At 35.1% G+C, this 14,106-nt stretch overlaps 3 protein-coding genes across 3 annotated transcripts; all 3 read right to left on the bottom strand.

Annotated features, from left to right (window-relative positions):
* Nucleotides 1–1,540: 1,540 nt before the first annotated feature.
* On the bottom strand, nucleotides 1,541–2,323 carry LOC125493450 (uncharacterized). The gene is made up of 3 exons (XM_057392141.1): nucleotides 1,921–2,323; nucleotides 1,767–1,805; nucleotides 1,541–1,684 (listed from the first exon to the last, which is right to left on the bottom strand). The coding sequence occupies exons 1-3, from the start codon at nucleotides 2,125–2,127 to the stop codon at nucleotides 1,541–1,543; spliced, it is 390 nt and encodes a 129-aa protein (XP_057248124.1). The 5' UTR covers nucleotides 2,128–2,323.
* Nucleotides 2,324–2,402: 79 nt separating this feature from the next.
* Nucleotides 2,403–4,134, bottom strand: LOC104883148 (protein FAR1-RELATED SEQUENCE 5-like). The gene is made up of 2 exons (XM_048636832.2): nucleotides 3,888–4,134; nucleotides 2,403–3,006 (listed from the first exon to the last, which is right to left on the bottom strand). The coding sequence occupies exons 1-2, from the start codon at nucleotides 4,111–4,113 to the stop codon at nucleotides 2,477–2,479; spliced, it is 756 nt and encodes a 251-aa protein (XP_048492789.2). The 5' UTR covers nucleotides 4,114–4,134; the 3' UTR covers nucleotides 2,403–2,476.
* An 802-nt stretch (nucleotides 4,135–4,936) lies between these two features.
* LOC130590144 (uncharacterized) lies at nucleotides 4,937–5,908 on the bottom strand. The gene is made up of 2 exons (XM_057392140.1): nucleotides 5,821–5,908; nucleotides 4,937–5,194 (listed from the first exon to the last, which is right to left on the bottom strand). The coding sequence occupies exons 1-2, from the start codon at nucleotides 5,884–5,886 to the stop codon at nucleotides 4,937–4,939; spliced, it is 324 nt and encodes a 107-aa protein (XP_057248123.1). The 5' UTR covers nucleotides 5,887–5,908.
* Between the last annotated feature and the right edge of the window lie 8,198 nt (nucleotides 5,909–14,106).

Raw genomic sequence — 14,106 nt, 5'->3', positions numbered from 1 at the left:
GTAACGAAGTAATAGTCGCGATCAATATCCACATCAGCGGCAACACTTTTTCCTGAGTGTAGTAAACATTAGATTTTAGTCCAATTTTCAAAGTAACATGGAAACAAATAAAACACAAACATTAATTTTCAACATAATTTATAATTGAAATAATTAATTTTTAATATAACTGTTTACGTTTTTTACATTTCTAATTCAATTTCTTTTGTAACTAACAACATGCGTAATTCACATAATTTATTTTCACCATCTCTAATTCAATTTTTTTTTTAACTAATAATATGTCAACTAACAACATGCCTAGTTACAACATGCCTACTTACTAACATATTAATAATTCTTTCACATAATAAAAACAGAATTTCTTATTCAAACAGACTACATAATATAACTTCTTTCACATAGTTACTTTTGAATAAGCTAGCACGAGCTCAGTGTCATCAAACCCGTAAACAAAGGAATTTGTGTCCGGTCTTAAATGAGGTAGATGTCATCGGGGTCCACCCCTACGTGTGTAGCGTAAAATGAATATAACTTCGCAAGTGGAGTATGTACACCCAACACATACGACACACCAAAATCAGCAAGATCTCCTGATTTCACTATTAGTTTACCACTTTTCTTCTTCAATATTACCATCTCACTCATATTAATATTACCCTTCTCACTCATTTTTTCACTTAGAAGAATAAATTAGTAGAAGCTTTTGTTTCATAAACTTACGTTTCACAACCTTATAAAGACTTTCACTAGTAGGAGTAATTAATGACTTGAACTCACCACCATCTATCAAACTTCAATGCATTGTCTCTAATTTGATTGCCACTTAAAGAATGAAACCACACGTGGCTAGCCCATTTGCAATATTTGTGCCATTAAACTTCAATGCATTCTCTCTAATTGTTTGCCACTACAAAAATAAACCACACGTGGCTGCTAGCCATTTGCAATTAAGTAGCCCAATTTCTCATTACACAATCTGGGCCACACATTACAAAACGGCCATAATTCCATTTCATTTGGTTTCCCACATTTCCCCAACTATTTCATTTCTCAATTTCTCCCCAACTCTTTTTATGTTTATGTGAAACATAATTTCCTAAATTTTCATAATTTCAAAATTAGAAAATTACACTCTAAATAGTCACATAATATTCCTCCCAAAATAGTGAATGAAAGTATCACATAATATTCAATGTTGTCACTTCTAAGCAAGCTATATAACAAAACATAATTCTATTTGATGCCAAAAATTAACATTACAAATATAACTACATTTTAGTGACCACATTACCACAGCTTTTTGTCATCCATAAATTTTACATAACTTCAAACCACATTTCTTCACATTCTTCCAATGCTCAACTGAAGCATATCATTCGAACCAACGTACGATCTACTTGTTTCACCATCGCGACTACCTAAGAATCGTGTAAAATATCCTATAGAACCATCTCCATCAACTAACTCAATACCTCCAATGGAGATAGGAAAATCTGGATCCTCCATATTTATCTCCTACAAATATATATGAAAAATTCTAAAGTTTAAAGTTACATTCTTCTCTATATTCTTCTCTATAAGTTAAAAATAAAAAAGTTACATTATATACCTGTGGCCCCGCACTTGGTGTAGCCGTCATTCCTGAACATTCTCCTTCGCCTACACCATTCAAGTTCAGCTCCTACCACCCACAAATAATTTCAGTTAATACAACTTAATTTGTACAATTAAACTTCACCCACTACCACTACCAATTTCTTTACCTTACACCTCGGTGTAGCAACTGCGACATTCAAATCAACCTGGACAAATTATGAAATTTATCGCATTAAAACCTAACATTTATCGCATTACAACCATACCCAAACAACTACATCATAATTTAATAAAACATGTCTAACCAATGTCGATAATTACCTTCTTCCTCCTAGGTCTCTTGGCCGCCCTCGATTTGCTTGCCTTAGATTTCGAAGCTATCTTTCTCTTCGCTTCTTCTGCAACAGATACATACCGCATACCTCGAGTTCGATGTGCAACCTTCTTGCAAGGTGGATCTTTCACATTATGCAATGGTGCATCCACAGCAACTTCCCCTTCTTCTTCTTCCCATTTTGACCCACACATGGAGGACCAAACTCGTTATTCTTCTGCTTAACCACAGAATTGGGAGTCATATCTATATCCCCTTCAAGCATCCGCCTCATTACCATGGCACTTGTCTCCTTAACCCGCAAGTTCATGAGGTCAAACATTTCTACTACAACAGCAATATTCTCCTCATACTTTGAAGCCTTCTCACAAATTGGAACAAATTTGTCAAAAATATAATCATATCTACGAACCTCATCAGTTTTTGAAGGGTCGTGATAAGCCACCTTAACCCTCGTATGTTTTCTATGAACATCTTTTCTCCACCGCCTCAAAATATATTTTTCTGGGACCTCTAACTGGTCATGAATCTCATATACAAATATCATGTGAGACACATGATTCCATTGCACTCAAATAACTTGCATGCACAACTTACATCCTTTGTACTAGAGTCAAACGTAACCTTGTACATCCTCTTTTTTTTGGAAACAATCTCTTTTCTTGTGTCTTTACATCTTACCCACACCCTATCTTGAAACATAAGTTCCAAAACATTATCTGAAACTACATTCTTTCCCTGCACATTCAAATATAAGGACCTAGTGCACTCTCTTTGAACCTCCTTAAATTTATTGTCAGTGTATATCTTCTGGTATATAGCTTCAACAGAAAAATCAGTTTCAAGTGTCCTCACATACCTGGCTGAATTTGCGTCGTTCTCCTTCTCGTCATTTGCGCGAACCTCCATTGCTTCACAATACCTCTCCGCAAACTCATACAACCGAGTGTGTTTGTTCACATACCCGTCAAAGAAGCTGTTTATACTCTCTACTCTTTGTATAGTCTTCATTCCCGCCCAAAACATGTGTCTCATGTATGCAGGAACCCACATTTCTCGTTCCCGATATAAACCTGTAATATATAATATATAAATAACATATATGAAGTCCAGTTCAAGATTCAAAGTTTGCAACATAGTATTCATAATATAAAAATAACATATATGAGGTCCAGTTCAAGATTCAAAGATTGCAACATAGTTTTCATAATATATATATAACATATATGAAGTCCAGCTCAAGATTCAAAGATTGCAACATAGTTTTCATAATATATAAATAACATATATGAAGTCCAGTTCAAGATTCAAAGTTTGCAACATAGTATTGATAATATAAAAATAACGTATATGAGGTCCAGTTCAAGATTCAAAGATTGCAACATAGTTTTCATAATATATAAATAACATATATGAAGTCCAGTTCAAGATTCAAAGATTGCAACATAGTATTCATAATATAAAAATAACATATATGAGGTCCAGTTCAAGATTCAAAGTTTGCAACATAGTATTCATAATATATAAATAACATATATGAAGTCCAGTTCAAGATTCAAAGATTGCAACATAGTTTTCATAATATATAAATAACATATATGAAGTCCAGTTCAAGATTCAAAGTTTGCAACATAGTATTCATAATTTATAAATAACATATATGAAGTCCAGTTCAAGATTCAAAGATTGCAACATAGTTTTCATAATATATAAAAACATATATGAAGTCCAGTTCAAGATTCAAAGTTTGCAACATAGTATTCATAATTTATAAATAACATATATGAAGTCCAGTTCAAGATTCAAAGTTTAATATGACACAGCAAGTCTATTGACAGCCAAGAAATTGGTGCTATTAATCTCACCTTATCATAGTATATCATAGTATTTAAACACCGTTAATTTCAACACTACACCTAATTTAATAACAATTTAATAACTACATAAATCTTACCTCCAAGCCAACCATTGTCAACAAGATCATACTTTGCAATTACATTGTTCCAATTCTCCTCAAATTCAGAAGGATCTAAGCTATCATATATGGCATAAAGAAGATCATCCTTAATATCTTGATATTTCTCAAACATGCCTAGCTTTGAGCAAAACTTTTCAGTTATGTGCCACAAACACCATCGATGTCGAGCTTCGGGCATAGATGTAAGCAATGCCTTCCGCATTGCCGCATCTTGATCTGTAAGAATGCCATTGGACTTTTACCACCCATGAACTTAGCCATGTAGAGAAAACCCACTCATAAGTCTCCGTATTCTCGTGAGAAATTAATGCACAACCTAGTAAAATACTCTGCCCATGATGATTAACCCTACAAAGTTAGCAAATGGCAACTCATACTCGTTAGTCAAATACGTTGCATCAAAACAAACCACATCTCCAAACTCTTCATATGCTACTCTACTTCGAGCATCAACCCATAGAATATCTTTTAATGTCATATCGTCATCCAATCTATGCATACTAAAAAAATTTTGATTGTCAGAACTCATTTTGTTGAAATACTTTAGCATAGCATTCGCATCACCTTCTTTAAGTTTCAACCTTTCACCTTACTCACTTCATTGCGCAAATCACGTTCAGTTACTACCCAATCCTCTACCCCGTTCCTCTCCCTAGCAAGGCATCCGTTAATTTGTGGTATCTTCAACCACGAGTTATAATCGTTAAAAAGTTTCCTTCTAACATGATTATACAACTCCTCTTTCCTATACATACTAATGTATCGAGACTTTGACGGCGTTGGCTCGTGGTTTTTATGTTCATTTATAACTTTCTTAACTTCCCATCCCCTTCTTCATTACAAGTAGCATACATCATGGAGTACAATCACATTTCTTTGACTTCTTCGTAGCTAAATCATCATCAATCACAGAATCTGTCACCACCCTACGCCCGTTTACCCGTTTCCTCCTATCCGGCCTACCATAACATTCACAAGTCCATGTTGTATTACGCCTCTTCCTTTCTTCACAACCTGCTTTTCTTCTATATGCCCCACCCGAACGCACAACCCCAATCCTTCCTGCTTCCCATATTTTTATAAAAACTATCCACCGCTTCCAAGTTAGGGAATACCATGCCCACAAACGGTGCAGGAACAACCTCATTTGCCCCTATTTTGCACCCACTCACCTTCCCAGTAGGAGTTAAAGCAACAATCTCGTTGCCTTGCACTTCATCTATGCCTTCCACAAGAACATCTCCCACATACATGTCTCCATTTATTTCAACTAAATCAACATCCTACATGTTAATCACAAACAAACAATACGACAAACTTACATCCACCCATCCTTCAATTATAATACACCAATTCATGATACACAATCTCATACCAACTAACCAGATTCTTAACCTACAATTATAATACACCAATTCATGCTACACAATTTCATACCAAAAAACCAAATTCTACATGCTTCAATTATAATACACCATTTCATGATACACAATGTCATAACAAATAACCAAATTCTACATCCTTCAATTATAATACACCATTTCATGATACACAATTTCAAACCAAATACCCAGATTCTACTTCCTTCATTTTTCATACAACAACATCAAAAACAACAAATTGCTTTATTTCATAAAATTAATTCTATTTTTCTCATCTCATCTTCACAACATTCATCTCATCTTCACAACATTCATTATTTTATACAACTAACGCAAATTCTTCTACTATTACATGTATAACAAACGGATACTTTCTCCCATTACTAGTCATATAATAAATTTACACATTTTTTCCTAAATTTTCAGAACAATTGTAATATAACCTAAATTCAATTCATCATTCATCATTCTTAATCATGTAAAACAAACTAATTAACACATAATTACAAAAATTTTAGCCACAATACCTCTTGCTCAATGGAGATCATCTTTCCATCAACACTTGCTCCAGCTCCAGCTTCATCTTCTTCCATCTTCCAAACGGCTATATTTCACCTATTTTCTTCCCTCTGTTTTGGCGCTGACAAGTTCCTTTTATCTCTCCTTATATCTTTCCTCTCTCTTTAGTTAGTTTCTGTTTTCCCACCTATTACTTTTTTACCCTTACTTTTCCCTCTAATATCGAATATACCCCGGTTATGGGCAACTGTTTACCCATAGCTATTATGCAAGGATACTTTCTCCATGAGGTTCCATCATATTGCATATCTTGCTTGCATGTTGGACAAAAGAAGTTATACGACTTCAACTTCCTATGGAGGTAGTAACTAGTATGTGGTATATTTTGTACTAATTCTGCTGCTTTACAAGCTGAATGTATGGCACGCTTGAAGGGCTTGCGATGGGACAATTCAATGCAGTATCAAAATATGCTTATTTGGATTGTAATTCTACCTCGTTTAGTTTGTTCAAATATAGCAACTATAGAGATAATTCACTCACTTAACCAAGTAGTACTTGATCTAGTATTAGTTTGGTTTCTATGTCAGTGATGTCACAACATTGAGATTGTGGAATTAAAATCCACCAGAGGTATTTTGGGGATGGATATTTTTCCTCATCATTTCCCCTACTTCCAAGGGGCCCTGCCTACAAAGTCAAGTCAGATTTTGACCTGAGCGAAGTTCCAACTTAATAGGACACATTCTCCTTACCCAAAAAAAAAAATAAAAAGATTTCATTTAAATGAAAACTATATCGCAGAGATCAGGAATGCAAGCGTACAACAAAGAAATTTGAATTGGTGTAAAATTCTAAAAGTGAGCGAGACCAAGTGCAACAAGCACATGACGACGATTTTACTAATTCATTTAGCCAATGTCAATTTTTTTATTTATAGTTAATAGAAAAGGAATGAAGCAATTCTTATACAGTTAACTATGCTTATATTGCAAAATTATTGAAGAGTTATTTTCTCTGTTTTATTTTGTTCTTTTTTTTTTTTTTTTTGATAATTTGGCGTTTTCTCATTAATTGGCTCGAAGGCTTAATCCAGCATTACAGTGGGCGGTAGGCTAGGCAGCAGCCCAGAGGCCCATATGATTTACAACATTATCATATCTAATTGAGAGTCATGGATCAGACTAGCTAGTATTACATTCAGGCCATTGAGTATGGCCCAGAGCCAATATTTGATTATGCACTACAACCATGCAAGGAATTCCACGTCCCTTCTGAGACCTTGTTTTGCTAGACAGTCAGCCACATGGTTTGATCCCCTCCCTTTGTGAATGATGGATAGATTAAGCCAGGACTTACGCGCATTTCTGATAAAGTTGAGAGGAAAGGCTAAATTTCAAGGACCACCTGAGTCATCCAAGCACCATTTAACTGCATTTGTTGAGTCAGATTCGATGATGATATTGAGATTTTTAATATTGTCGCAGCCAATGGAGATTTTTATTGCTCGCAAAATTGCAAATATCTCAGCTGAATTGATTTCCATTTGAGGAATGGGGCTTCAGAATAGAGCCATGAAGTGTGCCTTATCGTTTCGAAGCACTCCACCCACTGCTGCATTTTGAAGGCGCTTATCATAAGAAGCGTCAACATTCCATTTAACCCATCCAGATGGGGGAACAACCCATGATAATGGTGGGAGACCACTGAGAGATGAATTCAGAGAAGTGAGACTTTTGGGGGGCTGCCAGAATAGACAAAGCGGGTTTCGAACAATTTCCCCAGCTGAGAATGGAAATTTGGAATTTCATCCTTTGATCCACCACCCTAGGCGCAGAAGTATTAGATCTCTAATGTCGTTTTGGGAAGAGATCTTTTTGCAGAAAATCCTTGCGTTTCGTTCCTTCCATATTGACCAGATTATGATAAAGAAGATGGCACACCATATTTTTTTGAAGAATGGAGGGCTAGAACAGGGACCCCCGGATCAAAGGTTCAAAGCCGAGCGTAAAAGGGGTTCAAGAATCAGTTTTCTTTTTATAAGGGCTAAAATCACTTATTTTGGCTTTTTGACCCGGGTGGATCTCGAAAGATATGAAAGATCTCCCTCCAAACCGTACATACGACTTTCATCGAATACGGCTTTCCACAGAATTCGATATGTATCTATGAGATCGAGTATGGCCTCGATTGATTAGTTCTCCATTCCAAAGCAACAGCCGACGTTACGGTACGCACCTGTTATGTTCACCATTCCTAGGGATGCTGGCACCCCCGGGTCAGGAAAAGCAACTGAAACTGAATCAATAGCTGGGGTTTTGGGGAAATTCCATTGAAAGAAAGCCTCTTTTGTATGAGATGGAAAAACCCATTGAAGATCCCACAAATTGATCCACCAAGACCAAATACGCCATGAAAATTCACAGTGGAGGAAGAGATGACTTACTAATTCAATGTGTGAGTGGCGAAAGGCACACAAGGCCTCCGAATAGGGAATGATTCCAAGGCGAGCAAGTTTTTCTCTCGAATTGATTTTTCCAATGAATACCAGCCATAAGAAAACTTCGATCCTATGAGGGACAAAACCGCTCCATAGGCTCTTGATGAACTCGGGATTAGCAGGGCATATGGATTTGTCCAGTTCCATCGAGGCAGATTTCACTGAGAAGAGACCCTCTTTATCGGGGGTCCAAACAAGCTGATCTTCATCAAACGGTGTCAGGGTGACTTCCTCAAGGAGGAGAGACAATTTGGAATATTCGGCCCTATCTCGTGGCCTGAATTCACGAGTCCAGCTTAAGGCCCATTTCCAGACGTGCCCATCCCAGAAGCCCAGCATTGCTATGGATGCGTTGGGAGAGGAGGAGATAGAGAATAGCCTCGGGAAGGCTGATTTTAAAGGTTCAGGCCCAACCCATGTCTCATGCCAAAACCTTGTTGATGATCCGTTACCCACTTTCTTCCGGACTTTTTGGAGGGAGAAATTTTTTGCCGTCGAGTGAGAAAAAACTGCCTTGCATATGTTTCGCCACGGACCTCCCTTGAATGGTATAAACATAATTCCGTAATCACCATTGAAGATGAATACTTATACTTTGATTGTATAAGACTTCCCCAGAGAGATTGTGGCTGGGAGAAATATCTCCAAATCCACTTAAATAATAGAGCGATGTTGCGGTGTAGAAGGTTCCCCAAACTTGGACCTCCTAGAATTTTCGGAAGAGAGAGACGATTCCATTCCACAAGAGGCAATGATTTTCTATTTTCTGAGCCACTCCATAAGAAATTGCGCTGGATTTTGATTATCTTGTCAATAATACCTTTAGGTATGGGAAATATTGACATGAAGTACAAAGGCATATTGGCAAGAGATGATTTAATCAATGTGATTCTTCCACCCAAGGATAGGAGCTTGCCCTTCCATGAAGCAAGCTTGTTTCGAATTTTGTTCTATCATTTTGACTTTCGACTCTATTCACTAACTTCAATTTGATCATTACGTAAAATGTATCTATATGTTAAAAAAAACAAAGTCATGGATGATCTTGTTAGATTCTTTGTTAAAGAAAGTATAATTAAACGATATGTAAATTAGTGAAAGAAAAGAAAAATGAATTATCCAAATATACACTATTGAAGCCATCCATGAAAAGGTTACAAACACTATAATATATCAGCATTAAGGAAAAAACATTACTTTAGTATGTCTCATAAACATCTAAAGATTAATGCAATGTTTGCAATTTTCATTTTTTTTTCTCATTAACAAGAAGATGGTTGGGATTGCTCATGCGGCGAGATGCGACGCTCGCCGTTTGTTCTTCGTTGTCCGGCCCGCAAACGTCATTCGCTTCTTTTACCTTATCTATCAGCCATCCGAGGTTCAAGACTACCGGTAGTATGCACATAAGGATGAGATTTCCGAGGTTTAGAAGGTTTCAGAACATCCTTATTGATGTTAGAGGTGGAAACATTGATTTGAGACTTGACTGGGGCCGTAAGCTTTTCTTGCTGGTCTGGTTTCTTAGCTTCAGGTTGCGGTGTTTTAAAAATTGTGTCTGGAACCTTTGCTTTTTTAGAGGTGGTTGATGTTCGACCTTTGTGTTTTGGAACAACTTTTATCCATCTTCCACTAGATTCAGCTTCCTTATAGGGTACTTGAGTAGTTTGGGGGAAACTAATGGAGCTAGCCTTGAGCCTATCCACTAGAAGATGCAGGTTATAGTCAGCCTTTTGAGAGCAATTATCTAAGGTGTGATCTTCCGAGCCACAAAGAGGGCAAACTTCTAACATACCTTCATGAGTGAGGAAAATTTCCAAATTTGACCTTGGATATCAATAACTAAAGACCCTGGAACATGTTTTATAACTTGGACATTGACACACATACACGAGCATAACGAGCATGAGTGCAAGAAAGAGTAAAATCATCTATACGGATCAGTGGTCCTATAGGTGCAAGTAGTGTAGTACGACAGGTTAAGGACCAGAACTCCATTAGTAGTAGATTAAGGCGAACCCAAATAACCAACGAGCAAATTTAAAAAGTAAACGGATTAAAGGCAGTTTGCCAACCAAAAAGAGCAAGCACAAGACCTTGAACATACCATGGGCGACAGGGGCGGACTTATTAAGGGTCCTGGGTGGCATGTAGGGATGGCAGGTGGGTATAATTTGGCGGGTTTCGCACCGCATCCGCCCCAGTTGGGGCGGGTATGGATATGACTTTGGTGGGTAGTGGGTGGGTATGGATACGAAAAGTCAAATCCGCCATGGATGGTGGGTAGGTGGTGGATATGAGGTCACATCCGCCCCAAATCCACCCGCCCCGCCCCAAATCCACCCGCCCCGCCCCATATCCGCCCGCCCCGTATAATATTTACTAATTTACCCTTTATAAAATAAAGAATTATGTTCATAAACCTAAAAAATTGTAAAAAATAATTAAGAAACATGAATACTAAAAAATCGGATTCTTTCGACTTTTAATGTCAAGCGAATTTTTACAATAGCTTAAAATTAAAACGCGCGCAATAATTTCATATAATGCAACTTGGTCCAGTGGTTCTCTTAGTAACTCGTTGTTGCCGCGGCCCAAGTTCGAATCCCCTACACGCTTTTTTTCTTTGTTCCTTTTTTTTTTCCTTTCTTTTTTTTTCTTTGTTCCTTTTTTTATTTTTTTCCTTTTTTTCCTTTTCTTTCTTATTTGCTTGATACCTTTTCTTTTGTTTTCTTCTGTTTTTTCTTTTTCTTTTTTACTTCTTACTCTTTCTCTCTTTATTGTAGCATTTTTTTTCTTCTCCATTTCGAATCTTCATTTCATATTTTAAATAGTATCCATCTTCCTGAATTCTAGCTCTCAGTTTAACCATTTTTTTTTTGTTTGTGATATAACACATTTTTTGCTTTCTTTTTTCCTTTGTTCCTTTTTTTTTCTTTGTTCCTTTTTTTATTTTTCCCTTTTTTTTTCTTTTCTTTCTTATTTGCTTGATAGTAGATACCTTTTGTTTTGTTTTTTCTTTTTCTTTTTTACTTTTTACTCTCTCTTTTTTATTTTATCATTTTTTTCTTCTCCATTTCGAATCTCCATTTCATATTTTAAATAATATCCATCTTCCTGAATTCTAGCTCTAAGTTTAACCTTTTTTGTTTGTTTGTGATATAACGATTACTTTTTCTTACATTTACAAATAAATGCAACAATTTGACTTTCAACATTATTCAAATATATTAATTATGACCAAGATCTATTTAAAAATACTTAAAAATAAATTTTACTATTTAAATTTTTTTTTTGATTTCTATTTACATTAAATAAATTTATATCAGCTTTTTATAAACTTTAATAACAAATTGAAATAAAAGTTGCATCTCTTGATGAATGTGAAAGTCAATATGTTAAATATACTAAAAATGGAGATAGTATTGAATACTTAATATTATTTATTAAGGTTGTGAAAATTAAAGTGTTGCATTGTTTTAAAATATGATATTATGATTTTTCTTTTGTAATTTGGTGCCCCACCAAATTCAAAATCCTGGATCCGCTCCTAAGGGCGATGCTCCCAAACAGCCCAAAACCTACACCTATTTGAGTACAATAACACCTTACCTGAAATAATCACAGTGTGCAACATAATCGGTTTGACTTAATTTGGTAATATAATTATGGCCTTTCCTCTCCTTAGAAGTCAGAAAAAATGCTTAGGGAATGCATAATTTAAAAGAGCACGGGGATATATACATAACAACAAACTTCATTATATATCAGTGATAACTGATAAGTGATTATAACACATTTTAATAATTGTGTCCAATTCTAAAAATGTTTATAGTGGCTTCTCTTTCTCCCCATGTCAAGGAAAGGCCATGGGGGGAGAAAGAGTAAATGGAGAAAGAGATGATGAGGTCGTTGCACGCTGTAAACATTTTTATTATTACTGCTTTACAATCCCATTTTATCAAAGTGATGTATATATTTATGTTTCAACTATCATTTTAAGATATTTACAAGATAACACAAGATGAAAAAAGAAGATAATAATTATTTGAAAGCAAATCTAATCTTTTCCTTCTGTCTCATGTCATGTGCCTTGTGGACCAACTTTGGCAAAAGAAATTTCTTAAATTGAACCATCAAAATTAAAAAGGGATGTAAAGGAAGTGCACCTAAAGATGCACTTTCTTCTTTCATTTCTCCCTTTTCTTTCATCTTTTAGGCCCCATTCAAGCGGCTTACTGTCTGGATTGCTTATTCTCAACTGTCATTTCCTCTTTTACTTCACTATGTATGTTCACAATTATTCGAAACTATACTAGAATTGCTGTATTCATAATTTATGCTTCTCAACACATACTAGACGGTTGGTACAATCCACCTTTAATTTGTTTTATAGAAATTTAGGATTTTTTTTTAGATTTGTAGAGGGTTATAAAAGACAACGAATGATATTGTTATTTCATTAGTGTTCGATCTCAGATATTAGGTATCACTTCACAAAATTTTAACACTTAAAATAATCAACATCCATGTAATATACTAAAGTAAAATATTATACAATTATAAAAAAATGATTGCCACAAAAAAGAATAAAGTTGTATTCTTTTTATCTCAAGATACATGCTTCATTTGCATATCATGGATGTCTTAAGGAGGGTTAAGTATTAGAGTGGGAATCATCCCGAGGACGAGTGGTAGTGGACCAAATTTTCGAGGAGCAATAACCAGGTTGTTTATGATAATTTTTCCTTAAAAATACTCATAACATAGAGCAAAGATTTTGAAATTGATTTTAAAAGATAAAATAAAAAAATAAATCGAACTTTACCTACATACTTTACTTATATTAAGATACATGTTAATATATTGGTGTTGGCTCAAATGGTGGGCTTTCCCATCTTCCCTAGTAAAGTATAGGGTGATGGACCTTTGGGTGAGGATCCTGTGCGAGAACAGCTCAAAAGATTTCTTCTTATCAATTTTTTAAAAAATTTTATAAAGAAAATATCTAGAAAAATGCTTCATTTGCATGTGTTAGGATGAGTATCCAAAAACTAAGACCGAAATTTACCTACATCAGAAACTCGATGGCTATCTATGTACCAAGTTTATAAATTAAGGATGAGAAATTCGTGGAAAAGTAATAAAGATTGTGTTTTTTTTGGCAAGTATACAACAAATACTAAAGACTAGGTTTTGGACCCGTGCATAATGCACGGGAACTTTAATACAATAAAAATGTTTATATATCCGCTACATTGAAAACATATAAACGATTATTTACGTCTACTTGATCAAAAACTTTGTGTTTAAGAGAAATACACATTTATATTAATTATAAAGTTGTTTAACAGATACATGATATTCATATGTTTTGGAAGACTTCTTTTTTAGAGCAAAACAAAATGTTTAAGAAGCTACTTCATCCGTTCGTAGTCTAATATAACAATGAGATTTTTACACTATTCATTCACTATCATACCCTTTCACTATATATGTTATTTTTATGTAAAGACAAATATAGTCATGTGGGTATTGTTAGATTCGTCTTGATATATACGTTTAAAATATCAAATGTGTATAATTTTACTAAATAGTAAATAAAGATATTAATAGTAAAAATTGAGCATTGGCAAGCGTGAAAACCCAATTGCTGCAGTAGAAAAAGAACGGAGGAAGTATAATATAGTCAGAAGCAATTATATCATCATAAGTAAAGCCAACAACACCTTAGGAGGAAGATTGGAATTCCAGTTTTCTTCCACACTTCCGATACAATAGAATCGCCAACAAC

The sequence above is a fragment of the Beta vulgaris genome, chromosome 9 (genome assembly GCF_026745355.1).
Source record: "Beta vulgaris subsp. vulgaris cultivar EL10 chromosome 9, EL10.2, whole genome shotgun sequence".
Lineage (NCBI taxonomy): Eukaryota > Viridiplantae > Streptophyta > Magnoliopsida > Caryophyllales > Amaranthaceae > Beta > Beta vulgaris.
This window is presented reverse-complemented; position numbering and strand designations above follow the sequence as displayed.

Bases quoted from the DNA above. Each gene is read 5' to 3' on its own strand.
- LOC125493450 (XM_057392141.1), bottom strand. From the start codon at position 2,127: ATGTGTGGGTCAAAATGGGAAGAAGAAGAAGGGGAAGTTGCTGTGGAT. The intron at 1,806-1,920 runs GTAATTATCGAC...TAATTTGTCCAG, and splicing joins AGAGACCTAGGAGGAAGAAG to GTTGATTTGAATGTCGCAGT. The intron at 1,685-1,766 runs GTAAAGAAATTG...TGTGGGTGGTAG, and splicing joins TTGCTACACCGAGGTGTAAG to GAGCTGAACTTGAATGGTGT.
- LOC104883148 (XM_048636832.2), bottom strand. From the start codon at position 4,113: ATGCGGAAGGCATTGCTTACATCTATGCCCGAAGCTCGACATCGATGG. The intron at 3,007-3,887 runs GTAAGATTTATG...TATATATTACAG, and splicing joins TGACAATGGTTGGCTTGGAG to GTTTATATCGGGAACGAGAA.
- LOC130590144 (XM_057392140.1), bottom strand. From the start codon at position 5,886: ATGGAAGAAGATGAAGCTGGAGCTGGAGCAAGTGTTGATGGAAAGATG. The intron at 5,195-5,820 runs GTATTGTGGCTA...ATTAACATGTAG, and splicing joins TGATCTCCATTGAGCAAGAG to GATGTTGATTTAGTTGAAAT.